This window comes from Silene latifolia, chromosome 5 (genome assembly GCF_048544455.1).
Source record: "Silene latifolia isolate original U9 population chromosome 5, ASM4854445v1, whole genome shotgun sequence".
NCBI classification, from domain to species: Eukaryota; Viridiplantae; Streptophyta; class Magnoliopsida; order Caryophyllales; family Caryophyllaceae; genus Silene; species Silene latifolia.
Window position 1 is genome coordinate 41,091,528 of NC_133530.1, and position 19,648 is coordinate 41,111,175.

General features: G+C 37.3%; 2 protein-coding genes across 2 annotated transcripts in view; both read right to left on the reverse strand.

The window, feature by feature from the left end:
* The window catches only part of LOC141657320 (putative late blight resistance protein homolog R1A-3), a 30,174-nt gene extending 15,915 nt beyond the window's left edge, over positions 1–14,259 (reverse strand). The window contains exon 1 of the mRNA XM_074464499.1: positions 14,143–14,259. The gene's annotated coding sequence lies outside the window, so the exon portion shown is untranslated. The remainder of the gene's footprint in view (positions 1–14,142) is intronic.
* Positions 14,260–15,107: 848 nt separating this feature from the next.
* Positions 15,108–15,782, reverse strand: LOC141656080 (TATA-box-binding protein 2-like). Its single transcript, XM_074463010.1, has one exon. The coding sequence runs from the start codon at positions 15,780–15,782 to the stop codon at positions 15,189–15,191; it is 594 nt and encodes a 197-aa protein (XP_074319111.1). The 3' UTR covers positions 15,108–15,188.
* Positions 15,783–19,648: the final 3,866 nt, after the last annotated feature.

Below are 19,648 nucleotides of genomic sequence, written 5' to 3' on the forward strand. Positions count from 1 at the left end.
ACGTAGAGGCCGAGACAACGTGGATGACTCCGATAATGAAATACAAACTTACGGGTGAATTAGGAGGGCCGCAATCCTCGGCCAAAATGAAACGGATCGCGCCGGTACTTAGTGTTCGAAGGAGAACTCGTACGGAAGGTCCGTAATAAGACCACTTTTGAAGTGTGTCGGTCCGGCGACGCAGAGCTAATCTTGTGACAGAGATTCACGAAGGCATCTGTGGACACCACATGGGGGCAAGAACGCTAGCCCACAAAGCTCTACGAGCCGGCTACTACGCCCACCATGCTTCAAGATTCCGGAACAAAGACCAAGAAGTGCACGAATCGTCGGATGCATGCCCCGTGTACACGCTCCCTCCAGGGACCTACAACCGGTGCTCAGCCCTCTTCCCTTCGCACAGTGGGGAATGGACATGCTAGGACCATTCCCAACAGCCTCCGAGGAAGGAAGTTCTTGATCGTCATTGTTGATTACTTCACCAAATGGGTTGAAGCCGTAGCGATGCTGCGCGAAGACCACAAATGCCGGGCCGTCGAAAGGTAATCTGGGAAAATGTTATAACTCGTTTCAGATTACCCCAAGTTATAGTATTTGACCACGGCCGAGAGTTCTGGAGTGACATGATAATGAATTGGTTAGAAGAGCTTGGTATCAAGTTTGCATACTCCTCCGTCTCGCCACCCACGAGCAACGGGACGGGCGGAGGCGGCCAACAAAACGATCCTCAACGGTCAAAGAAGACAAATCGAAGACCTTAAGGGAAGGTGGGCCGATGAACTACCCGGCGTCCTATGGTCCCTTCGAACCACGGAGAAAGAAGCAACGGGTACACCCTTTCCACCTAGTCTACGGTTCCCGGCGGTCCCTACCGATTGAAGCAACGGTGCCAACATTCGAACGGCTACCTTCCGCCGGTTGAAAACGAGGATGGCACAGAAAGCTTCCTTAGACCTGGTCGAAGAAAGCCGAGATACGCACGCCTCAACTTGGCGGTATATCGAGCCGGATGAAAAGAGCCTACAACAGAAGAGTCCACAAGAGGGATTTAAAAGTGGGAGACCTAGTCCTAAGGAAGTCGGCCGCCACCAACAAAGGAAATATTCATGGTAAACCGACGGCCAATCGGGAGGGTCCCTACAAGGTGATTGAAGAGATGAGACCGGGCACATACCGGGGACGGCAGACATGGGAGGTGTGCCTTTGATGAGCCATTGGAACACCGACAACTTGAGGAAATACTTTGTATAGCGGCGGAAGTGTCCAAACCCATTGTGGACACCCCAACGCATGATCATAGCAAACGAATGAATCACCCAACTTTTCCGTCGAAGTGTTTGTCACTCAAAGAGAAGAATCGCTACCGAGCCATTAACCCCGATTACCTCGGCCTCGGCCCAGAGCGACGGGGACACAATGACCGGTACACTAGAAGAATCGCTATCGAGCCATAACCCCGATTACCTCGGCCCTAGCCGAGAGCGACGGGGACACAATGACCGATAAGCGCTATCGAGCCGTAACCCCGATTACCTCGGCCAAAGCCGAGAGCGACGGGGACACAACGACCGATATGCTAGAAGAAACGTATACTCGGTGCGGTTGAGACGCGAGTCCGCGGTCAATATGCCTACGATTCTACGAATGCTATCGAGCCATAACCCCGACACCTCGGCCCTAGCCGAGAGCGACGGGGACACAATGATCGATAAGCGCTATCGAGCCGTAACCCCGATTACCTCGGCCAAAGCCGAGAGCGACGGGACACAACGACCGATATGCTAGAAGAAACGTATACTCGGTGCGGTTGAGACGCGAGTCCGCGGTCAATATGCCTACGATTCTGAATGCTATCGAGCCATAACCCCGATTACCTCGGCCCTAGCCGAGAGCGACGGGGACACAATGACCGGTACGCTAGAAATGCTAAAGGCGTTAACACAGTTGTGATGCGCGTACTAACTGCCTCGGCCATGCCGACGGTAAAAACAAAGGCACTCAATTAAATAACGCAAAGAGACAAATGAAGGATGATGATCAAAGTCCCGGCCAAAGCCAAGGACCAAAAGATAAAATTGTTAAAAATGATTGCAAGGAGAGTACAGACGACGGCCGTCCCCATGAGGATAGCTTAAACTCTACCTACCAAAGCTTTACAAAAAGCAAGGAAACAAAGGAAAACAAAAGGTTACTGGACTTAGGATTTGAAGCGCCAAAAGATGGCGGGAGAGAAGGCTCAATAGTTGGCCCCGAACGCCTAAAGCTATCCGAGACGCCGGGTGAGTCCGTGACGACCGCCCGTCTCCCTATGCTCGCTCGCTGTCCTCCATCGCAGCGCAGCTTCTCCGGTGGCCGGCTCGGAAGAGGGCTCTACATTTTCAAGTGCCTTTAGCACGCCACCCTCCCTCACCTCTGCATCACAGACGGCCTCCGAGAACCCTTGCCTGAGCCGCCACCGGATCCACCCCTTTTAACTGCTTATCCATGAGCTCGTTGGGAGACGGTCTGCGATCGCGCAATTCAGCCGTAGGATGCCGCACAACGACCTTCCCGTCCTTATCAAGGCCTAACCGCTTCAAGGTACTCTCGGACAGATCCTGGCCAAACCGGTCTGCAAAAAGAAAACCAAACAAGAATTACACGACAGGAATAGAACATAGCTCTAAAAAACAGGAGCATAACAGGCAAAAAATAGGCCTCACACCGACCCCACTCACCCCCGGCGAGGGCCTGGTATGAGGCCGACGTGACAGAGCGGCTCATCTTGAAGAATAATCGAGTCGGGGCGCCATCCCTTCTCGGATCGAGCAATTTGCATCGCCCGCTCCTCATCCTCAGTAAGAGGAACCTTCGAAGCGTCCATTTTCACCTTACCCCGGGAGGTACACTCCTCATACTCTTCCCGGTTCTCACACCGCAAGTAAACAGGGCTCTGGAAAGACCGGGGCAATGGGTAATCCTCCGGCACTTGGACATAAACCCACCGCCGTTGCCAGTCTTTGCAGGAAGTAAGCTTGTTCACGGAGACATAGCCTGGCTCCGTCTGTACGCTGTACCACCCCACCTTACCAGCAATTGACGGTCGAAGACTGTGAAGTCGGCGGAATAAGTTGACCGTCGGGATCTCCCCCCTAAAGAGACAGAGCCACACAAAGCCAACTATCGTCCTCATGGCCGGATGTAGTTGGGCCACCGCGACGTTCATAGCTCGATAATGGCAACGACGTATCTATTCGAGGAAACCGCACCCATACTCCGGATGCCGATGTACACGCCGGTGTGACCCGGTGGAGGGCAACAGACCGCCTGACCCTCTTTAGGAATAACGATCTTATATCCCTCACCGAACGAGAAATGGCCTCAAAAAATGTCTCGCCGAACAACTGAACTTATGGAACCAACCACGTTCAAGACCATCGTACGGGGCTCGCCATGATCCGGGACAGACAGCCTCCCACCACCGGAAGGGGTCCCCTCATCCTCATCAGCATCCTCACCCTCGTCCTCCCGTCCCTCCAAAATTGGTGGATCGACTACGGGAGAAGGAGACCTAGGGCCCCCAAACCTTATCGGAATGGCGTCTAGTATCTCCTCCCCATCAAGACGCAACGGGGAATCCTCCGTGTAAGTACTAGTCCCGGCGCCGATGCTAGAGACATAATAGCAACAATTATTTAACAAAATAAAAAGAAGAAGTTTGTTTGTTTACCTTGAAGAAAAACACTCGCCGGAATAACAACTCCGAATGTTAGAAGACAGAAGCCCTTGAAAGTTTAGAGAAGAAAAATTTTGGAGAATGAAATTGGTGACCAATTTCACGGAGCAACTGCCCTATTTATAGGGAAAAGCCCATGAAGCAGGACCAATCAAAGAACAGCCCATGAAGCGTCAACCAATCAGCATGCAGACACGTGTCGGACATGCAACCACGGGATGTCAATCGTTGCAACAGTTGTGTCAATCAATGCAACAGTGACCAAACGTCTTCAACACGCCTATTCAAATCTCTCCGCCTATTCACCTTCCTCAACAAATTCCCATGCATCTGCTCTCCGCCGGCCACATGATCGACCAAGCCAGACACCGCCGGCCGGGGGCAATCAAAAATAACCGGCAGTCTCAACCCCGGTCTCGGCCAGCGTCCCTTTCTTTTCCACATCGGATGCCCAATACACATCCATGTGGAGGGGGGATATGGTACGGCCTAAGAAAGACTAGCGAGCGGCGCCCCGCCGCGAAAGAAGCCAATGCAGGAAAATTTCCTACAAACTACTTGCGCAGAATATACGCTCAGACGTACATCGAAGCCCATACCACGGCATAGACTACGCTGGGGGCAAATTGATGGGGCATATTCTGCACCGCTGACCAAGTCAACATATTGAGCAAGGTCAAAGATGTCCACAGCAAGTCAACGACTTAGACAGCCCTAGCCGTCGGCCCATCGGCTGCCAACCGGGTCCCGGCATGACAACCTGCCAGCCGGGACACATATCCGCGTACTCATATCCAAGACCCCTCGGCGGCGGGTCACCAGCGCCCGCCGGCCAGCCATAGGTCCCTCGGCCGAGGGGTAGATCAGTCTTTCCACCTGCTAGCCACTTGGCCACTTGGCCACTACGTGACAAAAGGTGAAGTCTATAAATACTCCTCAACCTTCATTGAGGAAATGATCCGATCCAATCCAGAAATACACAACTTGACCTAAATACACTATTCATCTGGTATAATCTTCCTTATCTCTCTACAATATATCCCTAGCCAATTAGCATACAACTTATACATCTAAGTTTACTGACTTGGGCGTCGGAGTGGGTACGCTTGGCTCAAAGCCAAGCCCTCAGTTCGTTCATTGTTGCAGGAGAGGCCGAGAGGAACGATTAAGACCAAGGGAGAATCCAACTCAAGACATCATTCAACAAGCCACGGGTGGTAACTATACTTGCTCTGGAATTACACCCGGAACAAATAGATTTATAAAAAATCATATATCATAAATACTGAAATTCAGATCGCATATACGAATATTCGAATACATATGTATCACAAAATTATGCTCCGTAGTATTGTGCATTTTTGCTCACTCTTACCAATTTACAATATTCGTCAATTTGAAAGGATAAACATTTGTTGTCTAAAAAAAAAAAAAAAAAAGAAAGGATAAACATTTGATCATGCACAAGTAATTTGTAAAACTCGTAGTTCGATAACAACATGATACTAGTTTTAAACCCGTGCAAAATTGCACGGGTTTGTATTTAGGACGATATGAATGTTTTTTGATGAATGTTTTATTTTTAAATTTCTATTGTAATTATCTAATAGTTTAATATCAGTGATCTACATGTTAATGTAGATCGGTGATCTAACTAGAAATGAACATTCTCCACGTAAATAAGATGCGTTAAAACCACAACTATCGGGTGAATGTTCATTTCCAGTTACAGACGGATTAACTTCACCATATTCGACACATAGATCTCTCACTAAGCGCTCAACAACATCGTACTATCTAGTTTTAAAAATTATTTAAGTTATTTAATTTATTCGCATTGTTTGTAATAATTAATTTCATTAATTTCTGTAATATATTCCCATTATATGTAATTTATTCCCGTAATTAAATGTAATTCATTCTCGTAATTATGTAATTTTATTATTAATTATGTAATTCGTTCCGATTAAATGTAATTTATTTAATTTATTCCGATTTGTAATTCATTCTGATTATATGCAATTAATTTCATTTATTCCGATTGTATGTAATTATTTCATAAATATTTTTAAGACATAAATTGTCGCATGGTTGTATTGGCAGACGATTTTAAGAAATAAATTATTTGCACACTAACGGGACCCAACATAACCTGAATTTAAAAAAAAAAAGTTGTGCAAATGACGTGGCGCATTCTCCATTCAGCATTGTCTTCTGAATTAATAAAGATAAGATTAGTCTCACTATAGACGGATATAGCTGTCTAAAGTGATAGACGGGTCAAATATGCTTAAAGTATTGATATTTTTGGGCCCTACCATGCAAGTTATTGCTTGTTTTAAGCTTAAAGTGGGTGGATATTTGGTCCGTCTATAACTATAGACGTATGTCTCCCGTCTATAATGAGAATTTGTGATATAAAATATGTGTAAAATATTATGATTAAGTTTAGAAAATCATATTTAAGACACAAATTCTCATTGAAGACGGACACTATCCGTCACAAGCTAAAGCCGGATAGTGTCTCTCTCACAAAATGTAAATGGATAGTGCAAGTGGGGGAAATGAATACCTCCACTTGCCCACCACTTGCATTTTGTGAGAGGGTCACTATCCGTCTTCATCTTGTGACGAATAGTGGCCGTCTTCAATAAAACGGACTGTATTTAAGATCTAATAGTTGAACTAAATATCACATTTGCAATTAAGAGATTTAATATGACTGGCCTAAGCGATCATTTTGACAAAGCAATTCATACCCTTCCAAAACGATTGTTGTAAAATCATTGTTACGTAAAGAACAAATAATAACGAATACGATAATTTTGTAAATGTGTTACTCGATCCATGTAAATGTGTTACTAAACCCGCGTCTATTGTAACCCGTATAAATTTGACCTGTATTTTCTAAACTTGAAACACACCCGCCCCGTAGTATTTGAATACAATGCTACTCCGATCGTGTAGCCCGCTCAACTGACCCGACTGAAATTTATACATGCTAACAACTAATTTCACTCTAACATTTCGAGCTACTCGTATTCACTTAACTCTTCAATACTCGTCAAAATATATAAGTCAATATGATAAAATGTATATTAGTATGAAATCACTTTTACATGTTGAGACAATCAGTTTTACTTAAGACGGAGTATCCGTCTTAAATCTTAAAACGGGTCAAATATTATCACATGGTAGTAATAAAGACAAAAATTTTGGCATTTCATACGTAATTTATCATGTAATTTGGTATATAATATGATCCTTAATATGGATAGTATCTAGTGAGAATTCGAAAAGACCGACAATTTGGACTGCTCTAATAGAAAAACGTGTAAATCAATAACAAAATTACCCACATATTCTGTATAATCTAAGGCCTAAGCCCATAAAACTACCCTTTACAAATCCAAATTAATAGAGAGTAAGTTTTACTTTAAACAAAAGAAAAAAATAAGAAGATAACTAAACCCTACCCACTACTAAAATTTACTTCTTTCTCACGCATATGCACACCAAACAGGCAAATACCAAGCTATTCTTTTTTTCCCTAAAATTTACTTCTTTTTTCCCTACTAATAAATAATAAATACTTCTAAGTGAAACATTCATTGTATTTCCTCTTCCAATTCATCTTATATTCTACACTTATATATCAAATCTTTATCATTGGACTTACTCCGACCATCACCGTCCGCCTTACTCCGACCATCATCGTCCGCCGTTTTCGCCCATATGCTACTTCTCTGCTGCCGTAAACTCTCTTGATTTTTATTATAGATCTGTCAATTTTGGTTTTTATATTATTATTATTTTTAATTTTCATTTTTATTAAAATCTAAACTTGTTAGTAATTTAATCTTTAAAGAAATACGACTGATATTATCTTTAAAACTTACGGAGTATTTGCTAGTATTTCTTTAAATAAATACTGAAACATTTAATCTTTAAAGAAATACGACTGATATTATTTTTAGTTTTCTTTAAACATTTTTGTTTAAAGTAAAATTTACCCCCCTAACTTAATAACAAACCAAGTCGGATATTATTTTTAATTTTCTTTTTTAATTCGAAGATCTGTCATTTTTTTTTTGTTTTTTCATTATATTATATTTTTTTTTTTAAAGAAATCTAAGCCTGTTTTTATTTTGTAAAGTTTTGTAATTTCTAATTTCTGAGATTGTTATTTTTGTTTTATTATATTATTATTCATGTTTTTATTTTGTAAGATGACTTTATATAATTTGTTGCGAGACGGATTTAAGCGCATGCTTTGAAAGACGGATATCTCAGAAATTAAATACGTTGCACACACATGGGTCCCACCATAATCTCGATTTTTGAAAAAAAAAAGGATGTATTAATGACGTGGCGCGTTCTCTGATGAGTATTGTCTTTTGCTTTTATCAAGATAAGATTTGTAATTCATTCTGATTATATGCAATTAATTTCATTTATTCCGATTGTATGTAATTATTTCATAAATATTTTTAAGACATAAATTGTCGCATGGTTGTATTGGCAGACGATTTTAAGAAATAAATTATTTGCACACTAACGGGACCCAACATAACCTGAATTTAAAAAAAAAAAGTTGTGCAAATGACGTGGCGCATTCTCCATTCAGCATTGTCTTCTGAATTAATAAAGATAAGATTAGTCTCACTATAGACGGATATAGCTGTCTAAAGTGATAGACGGGTCAAATATGCTTAAAGTATTGATATTTTTGGGCCCTACCATGCAAGTTATTGCTTGTTTTAAGCTTAAAGTGGGTGGATATTTGGTCCGTCTATAACTATAGACGTATGTCTCCCGTCTATAATGAGAATTTGTGATATAAAATATGTGTAAAATATTATGATTAAGTTTAGAAAATCATATTTAAGACACAAATTCTCATTGAAGACGGACACTATCCGTCATCAAGCTAAAGCTAAAGGATAGTGTCTCTCTCACAAAATGTAAATGGATAGTGCAAGTGGGGGAAATGAATACCTCCACTTGCCCACCACTTGCATTTTGTGAGAGGGTCACTATCCGTCTTCATCTTGTGACGAATAGTGGCCGTCTTCAATAAAACTGATCGTATTTAAGATCTAATAGTTGAACTAAATATCACATTTGCAATTAAGAGATTTAATATGACTGGCCTAAGCGATCATTTTGACAAAGCAATTCATACCCTTCCAAAACGATTGTTGTAAAATCATTGTTACGTAAAGAACAAATAATAACGAATACGATAATTTTGTAAATGTGTTACTCGATCCATGTAAATGTGTTACTAAACCCGCGTCTATTGTAACCCGTATAAATTTGACTCCGTATTTTCTAAACTTGAAACACACCCGCCCCGTAGTATTTGAATACAATGCTACTCCGATCGTGTAGCCCGCTCAACTGACCCGACTGAAATTTATACATGCTAACAACTAATTTCACTCTAACATTTCGAGCTACTCGTATTCACTTAACTCTTCAATACTCGTCAAAATATATAAGTCAATATGATAAAATGTATATTAGTATGAAATCACTTTTACATGTTGAGACAATCAGTTTTACTTAAGACGGAGTATCCGTCTTAAATCTTAAAACGGGTCAAATATTATCACATGGTAGTAATAAAGACAAAAATTTTGGCATTTCATACGTAATTTATCATGTAATTTGGTATATAATATGATCCTTAATATGGATAGTATCTAGTGAGAATTCGAAAAGACCGACAATTTGGACTGCTCTAATAGAAAAACGTGTAAATCAATAACAAAATTACCCACATATTCTGTATAATCTAAGGCCTAAGCCCATAAAACTACCCTTTACAAATCCAAATTAATAGAGAGTAAGTTTTACTTTAAACAAAAGAAAAAAATAAGAAGATAACTAAACCCTACCCACTACTAAAATTTACTTCTTTCTCGCTGCATATGCACACCAAACAGGCAAATACCAAGCTATTCTTTTTTTCCCTAAAATTTACTTCTTTTTTCCCTACTAATAAATAATAAATACTTCTAAGTGAAACATTCATTGTATTTCCTCTTCCAATTCATCTTATATTCTACACTTATATATCAAATCTTTATCATTGGACTTACTCCGACCATCACCGTCCGCCTTACTCCGACCATCATCGTCCGCCGTTTTCGCCCATATGCTACTTCTCTGCTGCCGTAAACTCTCTTGATTTTTATTATAGATCTGTCAATTTTGGTTTTTATATTATTATTATTTTTAATTTTCATTTTTATTAAAATCTAAACTTGTTAGTAATTTAATCTTTAAAGAAATACGACTGATATTATCTTTAAAACTTACGGAGTATTTGCTAGTATTTCTTTAAATAAATACTGAAACATTTAATCTTTAAAGAAATACGACTGATATTATTTTTAGTTTTCTTTAAACATTTTTGTTTAAAGTAAAATTTACCCCCCTAACTTAATAACAAACCAAGTCGGATATTATTTTTAATTTTCTTTTTTAATTCGAAGATCTGTCATTTTTTTTTTGTTTTTTCATTATATTATATTTTTTTTTTAAAGAAATCTAAGCCTGTTTTTATTTTGTAAAGTTTTGTAATTTCTAATTTCTGAGATTGTTATTTTTGTTTTATTATATTATTATTCATGTTTTTATTTTGTAAGATGACTTTATATAATTTGTTGCGAGACGGATTTAAGCGCATGCTTTGAAAGACGGATATCTCAGAAATTAAATACGTTGCACACACATGGGTCCCACCATAATCTCGATTTTTGAAAAAAAAAGGATGTATTAATGACGTGGCGCGTTCTCTGATGAGTATTGTCTTTTGCTTTTATCAAGATAAGATTCTTAGGGGCGTCTAAGATCATGGGTAACCACGGACGGTGGAATTAGGCCTTCGGTTTTGGCCCCCAAATTTACAAGCTTTATTGATGAAATTCAATACAAATCTGGACGTACAGTGTACATACATGTTTGGGACCCCAATTTTTTTTTAGTGTAGTGGGTCTCCATTTACTTTTAAGACGCTCTAAAACTTCTTTGTGATTTATATCTATTTTACAGAATTTTCGCAGTACACATTTTACTCATTTCAGTACATTTTGTACCAAACTTTCCATTATCTACCCTTGACTAAAAAACATCAAACCTAATTTTCTTTACCTTCTCTCTATTGTTCACTTTCTCCAAACCCCTCCAAATTATTCAATTATGAATGATTATTCGAATATAGAACATGTATTTAATTCACAAATCCATTGTTAGTAATCAAATTGACCTTTTGTTATTGTTTTGTATTTTTTTAGTTAGAGTTTATATTGAAATTAATTATTGTTAATTGATGTGGGATGGTGGGTTATTAGTATAGTGGGGTGTTGCAGGCGAGAAGGAAGCAGGTTTGTTGTCGGATTCCGTTTGACAAACCGGTGAGAAGGGAGCGGGAGAGAGGCACTTGCGTGCAGTAGGGAGAGGTGCGGGAAGATTAACAACGGCCGGCGACGGTAGTGGCGGTCAGCGAGTATTGGTCGGCACAGTTGACCGCCGTTGGTGATTAATAGAGTAGTACATATCTTGTTGAATTAGAGTAGCAGATCAAGCGTCTTACTTCTTGTTGAATTAGTGTAGTATTGTACGTATAATTGGTTTATTAACATAATACAATTTACAATGATGCAGATGCAGTATATTAATGTGGCAATTGGTCGGCCAGTAGCTTAGCTTTGTTGAATTTTCATTTCTCTGATGAATTATTAACATATGACATTAAAAAAAAAAAACAATGTTGTAGGTTAATGTACCGTAGTACACAGTGATGCAATACTATGTAAATTGTAAATTAGAGAGAGGAGTTTGGGATTAGATGGAAGTTTGAAATTAGAGAGAAGTTAGAGAGGGAAAATGGAAGAAGAAATGAGAGGGGTATAATTGTCAACAGTGTACTGTGATGAGTAAAATGTGTACTGCGAAAATCAGCACCCTTTTATTATTAACTAGGTAGAATCCCGTGCTTCGTACGGCCGGTTTTTATATTTAGTTATTGAAATGCTAAAACGTATTTCCTTCGGCTTAGACTAAATTTCATATTTTTCTATATTGGAGAACTCATCAAACTTCATTTTTACTTAATATTTCCCATTGTCCATGTTTTGTTATTGACTTATTGATATACCAAAAGTTAATTAAGATCATCACCCCTCCTTGTTGTTCTACAACGTGTCACCCTTTATTTCCTTTGTTTAATTATTTTCCCTTAATTATTTTGCGCTAATCTTGATGAAGTTTAATGTGAGTTGGAGAATGTTAAAGGGTGTTTACTCGTTATTATATAATTCGTCCTCGCAATCGAGTTATCATTTTTTTTATGTGAAAGGAGTTTCAGGCAACCAACTAAAATTGATTAGAACAGAAAGAGTATTGTATCTTTATATTTACAAACTTTAAAACTTAGTTATACTCCGTATAAGATTAGTTGGTAGTAAGTTTTTTTAATTTCTTTCCATTTCTTATTATTTCGTAAACGTAGTAGTTGTTGAATTATCATATTATCGCAATTCGTGATTAAGTGCTAGTGCATCGCATCATCTTCCAAGGAACATTCTATATATGTACACAATTTAAACGGACACTTCAAGCGAACATTTATACATGCATGTTATTGGTTTACATTTATTTCTATGGGAAAAAAAATCAAAACTTAACAATTTAACTACTTAATAATGTCATGTTGGTAGCACCTTTATTTCAACCAACATTTTTACATGAACGTTGTTGGCTTCTTGCTTTATACTACAGAGTAACTTATTTCTTATGATTTATAAAGGATTTTTCCTCATAATAAAATATAAATTCAAACCAACTTATGCTATGATACTAATAGCAAACTATGAACTAACCAGTAACCAATATATAGATACCACTGGAGCAATAACAACAAACACATTACCCCGATGCTACAACATCGATCTTCTTCCAAAAAAATTCTAAAACCCTAGAAAACAAATTGATCTGTGCGACTGTGCCTCTTAACTGTTCTCGCCAATCACAATCGCAAATCGCTCCAGAACTCCTTTCACTTGTTGTTATAGCACATAGCCTTCCGTATCAAATACTCACACTATCGTGATTCAAGGAAGGTTGGTTGCCATAATATTCCATGACAACCCCTATATAAAACTTATGAAATCATTTTTCTTCAAGAACATGGATTTTTTTTGTTAAATACTCCTCTTTTTTCTTTCTTTTATATGATTCCTAGCTGCACTGCAAGTCTGCAACCTTATTTCCATTGGACATAAATGTCAATCTTATCCCTTCGTTCAACATCCCAAAATATTGATACTTGAGCATTCACCTTCCACTTATCTTTCGGATATAGATATATGTTTTATGTTTGTAAATATAGCAGTTGGAAAATTTAACTTTTTTACGTAGATTATCTCTTGAAAATGTAAAGAATTCAGTTTTAAGTAAAGTGTTACGTTGTAAGACGTTGTGAAAGGTGAAAAGAATTCTATATACATTTATAGGGTGAATGATTTGGGAAGCCGTGCATCGAACATTGAATGTGTACAAAGCGTCAAAGCAGTATGCTAATATGATGCCTTGAATACTATGAATCTATGGAGTCCAAAAAATACTTATGCTTTCGTTTTACGGAGTCCTTAATCTTGGAAATATTATTTATTTGATTTAGTTTGGAAATGAAAAGGACATAGAGAATTGCATACATACTAAGAATATGTATCTTTGACTAATGGCTAAATTCATGTCTTATTATCTTGGAAAAATGGAGATAACATAATCACATTGGTTAAAATGTCCATATAGCATTAAACATTTAGGTAATTTAAGGACGAATGAAAGAAAGATAAATATCACATGTTAAATCTATATTTTCTCAACCCAAAAATATAAGATCAAATTATACCAATAAATATAACGGAAATTATACGCATTTGAAAGCCTTTTTCGCATTAATCGTAATGATTTATATTTCATAATTTTTATATAAATATTTCTTTTAATAAATTTACAAAAGTGCCGTAATTATTTAATGTAACTTAATAAATAATATTTAATTAATACTTTGTTGAGATTTAGGCTACATTTATTATGCTCATATTTAATTATTTGTCGTATTTAATACTTGTAATTAAGGTTGAATACGCTACGTGGCGCATCCACAGCGTTTCAACCCAGTTTTATATATATATATAAGATAGCTTCTATTTTGGGAGGATTTAAAAAAATGGTAAATTATTAACTTTATCCCTCTAGTCTCTCAGTCTCAACAGAAATTTCACTTTTATTATTTTGTGAGAATTATTAATCAAATGTAAACAATATGTTAAATCGGAGGAGTATAAAATTCTTTTTAAACAAGACTAACAATAAAACTAAAAATAAGCAAATATAAATTAACTACTTACGTGAGGAACTGAGGGAAGTAGCGCAATGTAATTCAGAATTCAGAATTATGAACAAGATGTGATTCCACTTCTTCTTTTAATTTTTTTGTTTTTTACCTTGTGCTCTTTTCAGTTTACAAAAAGCATAGTATGAAATTTGCTGTATATAACGATGAAAGGTAGTTGACTTTTGCTACTTCCAAAGTCACCAAGATGCGGGATCTGAACATCTAGGAGTATTTTTAAGAAGACTAAAGTAGACTAGAAAGGGAGCATGTGACCCATTATTGGAGTACATGGCTTTTGGCAATGAATTAGAAATATACGCTATTTTATAGTGTGTTTTAATAGATCATGTATCGAATACATCTTTACAATAATTGAACCAAAAAAAAGTCATAAAATACTAATCGAGCAAAAGTTAATTTATTAAGAGTTGCGCTGAGTATGTCCAAAAGAACGCCTTAATTTTAGAAGAGACGGGCTAAACTTGAAGGCCTTTGGTTTGGTGCTTCGGATTGGGTAAATTTAATTTTGAATTGTAGGCAATTATTACCAAATTCACAGAGTTTGAAGATCGCCTGTGAGGCTCGACATTCTTTGACGAAACATTTGACAAAGATCGGAGTTTATGTTACCAAAACTTTACTTCGAATGTTTTCCTAACTTTGTTTCCTAATTCTTACTCTAATTTTTATTTCTTTATCAACTTTTTTTTTTTTTAAATTTCCAATCCTATTAGGTCTAGATGTCTAAGACCCAAATCGACTTTTATTTATTTATAACTAAAACCACACCCTAACTTATTGTAAAACCGTCTTATATTAGAGTTTGTGTAGTATCCAATCTATCAAATTTTAAATTTCAGTCTACAATCCACGAATCAAGTCCAACCCTAAACCAAGTCTTCAACAATCATATAATACCAAAAGCCACCAAAGTCAATTATCATTCAAAAACTCAATTCAATTATCAATTTCCCAAAACAACGAATTCTTATATATAATAACAATATTACTAGCATTCATCTCTGATTAATGTCTCGAAGAATTGTTCTTCTTTTCGTCTCAAATCGACACCTTTTTCTGGAACTGATTCAAGACCGGATAAATATTCTCAAACGCAACATAAATCTGCTCTTTATCTTGAGCACCAGTAAGCACAACCTTCCCCGAAACGAATATAAGTAACACAATCTTCGGCTTCACCATCCGAAAAATCATCCCTGGAAATATCTCAGGATCATATCTCGCAAATGTTTCGTGATATGCTTTAAGCAATTCCAATTTGATTGGAAATTTCACATCACAAGAACCTACTATATTCTGAATCTTAAAATCCGAAAACTTCACTGAATATCCTAATTTTTGAACTATTCTAGCGTACTTACGCGCTGCCAGTTTCGACTGAGCCTCACTTTTCGCACCCGTGCATACCAATTTCCCTGATTTAAAGATTAAGGCCGTGGTTTTAGGTTCTCTTATACGCATTATCACCGCGGAAAACCGCTTCGGGTTGTATTCGGCGTTACGTGCATGTAATGCAATAGCTTTTAGGTTTAACTCGCAGTTCAAGTTTACGGTTGATACTACGTTTTGGATTGTTGGGATGATTCCTGATGGATGTTTTGACATGTCTGGGATTCTTCCTTGTTCTTCCATTAAATTTAATTATTTTTTCTTTTGAATTATTTTTAATTGAAATTTGGGATTAGGGTTTTATAGAGTTTTTATTTACAGGTTGAAGATGTAAGGCTTAAGGAGAGTTATTGTGGTAATTGACTGATATTATGAGTCAACGCATGAAGATTGTATTTATAGTCGTGATTTTTAACAGACTTTTAGTTAGGAAAGTAATTTAGTTTTATTTTATTTTATTTCGATATTGCTAGATATTTCCGTATTATGATTTAGTTTCATTAAATATTTTAGGAATGGTCTATAATTCTAATGACTTGCTAAATCCCGCACACTATCTTACATAATTCTAAGGACTTACATAATTCTAAGGACGTGCCCCTCTTATTTTTCAATCCCAAACAAGAGAGAGAGAAAAAAAAGGGGAACAAAAAAATTGAAAAACATAAATAAACCACAACAGTCATCGGCGCCGACCAACTCCTTCCCCACCACCCTCCCAGCGCTGCCACCACCCCTCCACAACCTCATCCTCACGCCGACCTTTCCTATACGAAGTTTTTGCTTAAATGGGGTTGAAACCCAAACTATTTAACAAAATGGTGTCAGTTTCAAACTATTTACCAAAAATGGGTCCACGTCATCATTTCCGGATTTCTCTTTTTTTTTTTTTTTTTTTTTTTTTTTTTTTTTCCTGAAAAATTAAACAAGTCGCTATCCAGGACAGCGACAACTTGCTTGCCATATTGAGGTGTTTGACAAACTACTTTCGTCCTCGTCATTCTCCTTATTCCGACCACCAAATGACGAACTACCACCACCATTCTCTTATTCTCACTTCCCTTATTGTACACACATCTTTATTTGAGTTATTAGCTCACTGGTTTGCGCTAAAAATGACCCGCAATATCACCGTCCACTAACGATTTCGGTTTCGCAACAATCCATTCATATTGTCTTAATGATTATTTGTATCGTATGAACTCCTTTTTTATGTAATTGAGGCCATTGGTAATGATGATCTGGAATGCTTTAAACGAACTCTCTTGATATAACTTGCTAATACCAGCATATAAGATGTAACATCATAAAAATAGATGTTTAAATTAGTGAGAATGTATGCAAACCCGATGTAACTGTAAATCCTCCTCAAGCTTCTTATCCTTCATAACAGAATGCACATTCCCTTCTGAACAAAGAAAAGCTTCAATGATGTTGGACTCTCCTTGTTAATGAGGATACCACTGATTGGACCACTCTGTAAGTGTCTCTCTCTCTCTTTTTTTTTTTTTTTTTTTTTGTTATCGTCGTTGTTTTGTGGTTGTTGCTGGTAATTTGCTTGATTGATTGTGTACTTAAATAAGCTTGTGAAAGATGTTGGTTCTTACATGTGAAAAATATATCTCTGTCATGACTGAGCGTTTACTGTCGTAGAACAGTACCAGGTATTACAGAGGAAAGATTTGTAATTTGTAGCAACATGTATCATTAGCTTGCAAAGGTTCTCTCTAAATGAGATCAAATCAATTGAGACACAGATTTGATATTCTGTGTAAACTCAATTCGGGTTTTGGGTAGCTAAAATAGAATCGATTGTCGCGAAACCGAAATCGTTATTGGACGGTGATATTGCGGGTCATTTTTAGCACAAATTATTGAGCTGATAACTCAAACAAAGATGTGAGTACGATAAGGGAAGTGAAAAGAAGAGAATGGTGGTGGTATTTCGTTATTTGGTGGTCGGAACAAGGAGAACGACAGGGAAGAAAGTAGCTTGTCAAGCACCTCAATATGGCAAGCAAGTTGTCGCTATCCTGGATAACGACTTGTTTAATTTTTCAGAAAAAAAAAGAGAAATCCGGAAATGATGACGTGGACCCATTTTTGGTAAATAGTTTGAAACCGATACCATTTTGTTAAATAGTTTGGGTTTCAACCCCATTTAAGCAAAAACTTCTTTCCTACACAGCCCGACCCCTGCTGACCACCCTTCCTTGCTACCATCGCCGCGTCGACAACCCCCTCCCCGCGCATACAACCTCCAGCAACCATACTCGGCGACACATGCCTGACACTACGACTCGACGCCGCCCCTCCAAGCATCCTACTCTTGCCAGACGACTCCACAACCACCCCTTCAACAACCCAATTACTCAATTGAACCCTAATTGTTGATAAAACAGAGCGGATGAAGGGATGAAGTTTTATGACGATTCTAACTCGAGATGTGTGGTCCACAACGCAGGGTGGTCGTCGAGGTTGGGAGATAGGTGGTGAGGGCTGGGGGATGAGTGGTGAGGGCTGGGGAATGGATGGACGGGGATGGTGAGGACTTGAAGGGTTTTTTTTTTATTTTTTATTTATTTTTAACTTTTTTTATAAGAAGGGCAATAACGGAATAATAGTGGAAATGTGTAGGATTTAGTAAATTAGTGTGCGGGATTTAGCAATTGCGCTACCTTGTTCGCCTGAATTTTGGGTTTTATATATTGTACCACTTTCGCCATTGCATACCGGTGGTCCATTGGGGAACTTTTGGGGATCTTATTTTTTGGGTTTTTAGTTCGTCTCTCTTTCTTTGACAGTGAAAAAAAATGAGAGGGGTAAATTTGGAATAAGACGACAAAATGCGCGAGATTTAGTAAAATTATAGGCAGGATTTAGCACGTTCCCTGAAAAATGGTGATTGGTGTAAGTTATTTTAGTGGAGGTTTTGAGTTAAATAAACACCTAATTTTACACTAATACTTACGTAAAATGGTTTTATTTTATATAAGAATTATTGTTTCTTTTATCCGTGATATTCCTTAACTATGACTATATTTATGAGTGAAGAACTAGTAACACCTCAAACCCTAATAGTATATTTATACGGAGTACTTTCACATATTATATACTCCCTCCATTCAACTCCACACTACCACTTTCTTTTTTCACGTTTGCCAACGCGTCTTTTACGCGCTAAATATCGTTAGCTACGTATTTGCAAAAAATATAATAGTTAGATATTTTTAATGTACTCGTAACGACGAATAAAATAAGATCCCACATGAATATATTTTCACTTATATATTGGGAGAAAAATCAAATTGAATGCTTAATTATGAATAGTGTACAAAATAGATAATGGTAGTGTGGAGTTGAATGGAGGGAGTTGTAGGAAATATCGGTATACTTCCCTTAAAAATAAGGATTATAACGAAATTATAATCTATGAAAACTAGTCATAAATGAATTGCATAAACAAAATAGAATAGGGATGAAGAATCAACCTTCGGTCCTAGCAATAATGGCATAAGAACAATATCAAAATGATATTCGCCTATTAGTTGCACCCAAGATGCTCCGAGAAATGCCCCTCAAATTGCTAGAATGAGATCCCCAAATTTTACTAACTAATTTAGGGTTTTGTGTTTTTGTTTGATGAGAGAATGCTAGGTTAAAATTAGGTTAGAAAATGATCTACCTCTCCCCTTATAAAACCGTGTATTAGGAGAGAAATAGGGTAGATTTTTCTTTCCTAATTTTCGGCTCATCCAACCGAAAAATAAGAGGAATTATCTTCTTATTTTCGTTTTTTCCACCTACCAAAAATAATGAGATTAAATCTTCTTATTTTGGTAGTTTACAAAATGTATATAAAGTGTATAATTTATAAATTGTCATTTATTTTATTCCATATTAATAAGTCTACACACAACAGCTTGCAGTCGATTTATTAATGCCGGTCTGTAATAATTTATTATGACAATATCGTATAATATATACTTTAACTATAAATATCGCGTATTTATAATTATCTAATTAAATATAACCGATTACGTTTAATTACGAATTAACATCTTAATTCGTTTAAGCTAACATTATATACATTAATTAAATATAACTGT

Excerpts from the sequence above, each read along its gene's own strand:
- LOC141656080 (XM_074463010.1), bottom strand. The coding sequence starts at position 15,782 with ATGGAAGAACAAGGAAGAATCCCAGACATGTCAAAACATCCATCAGGA.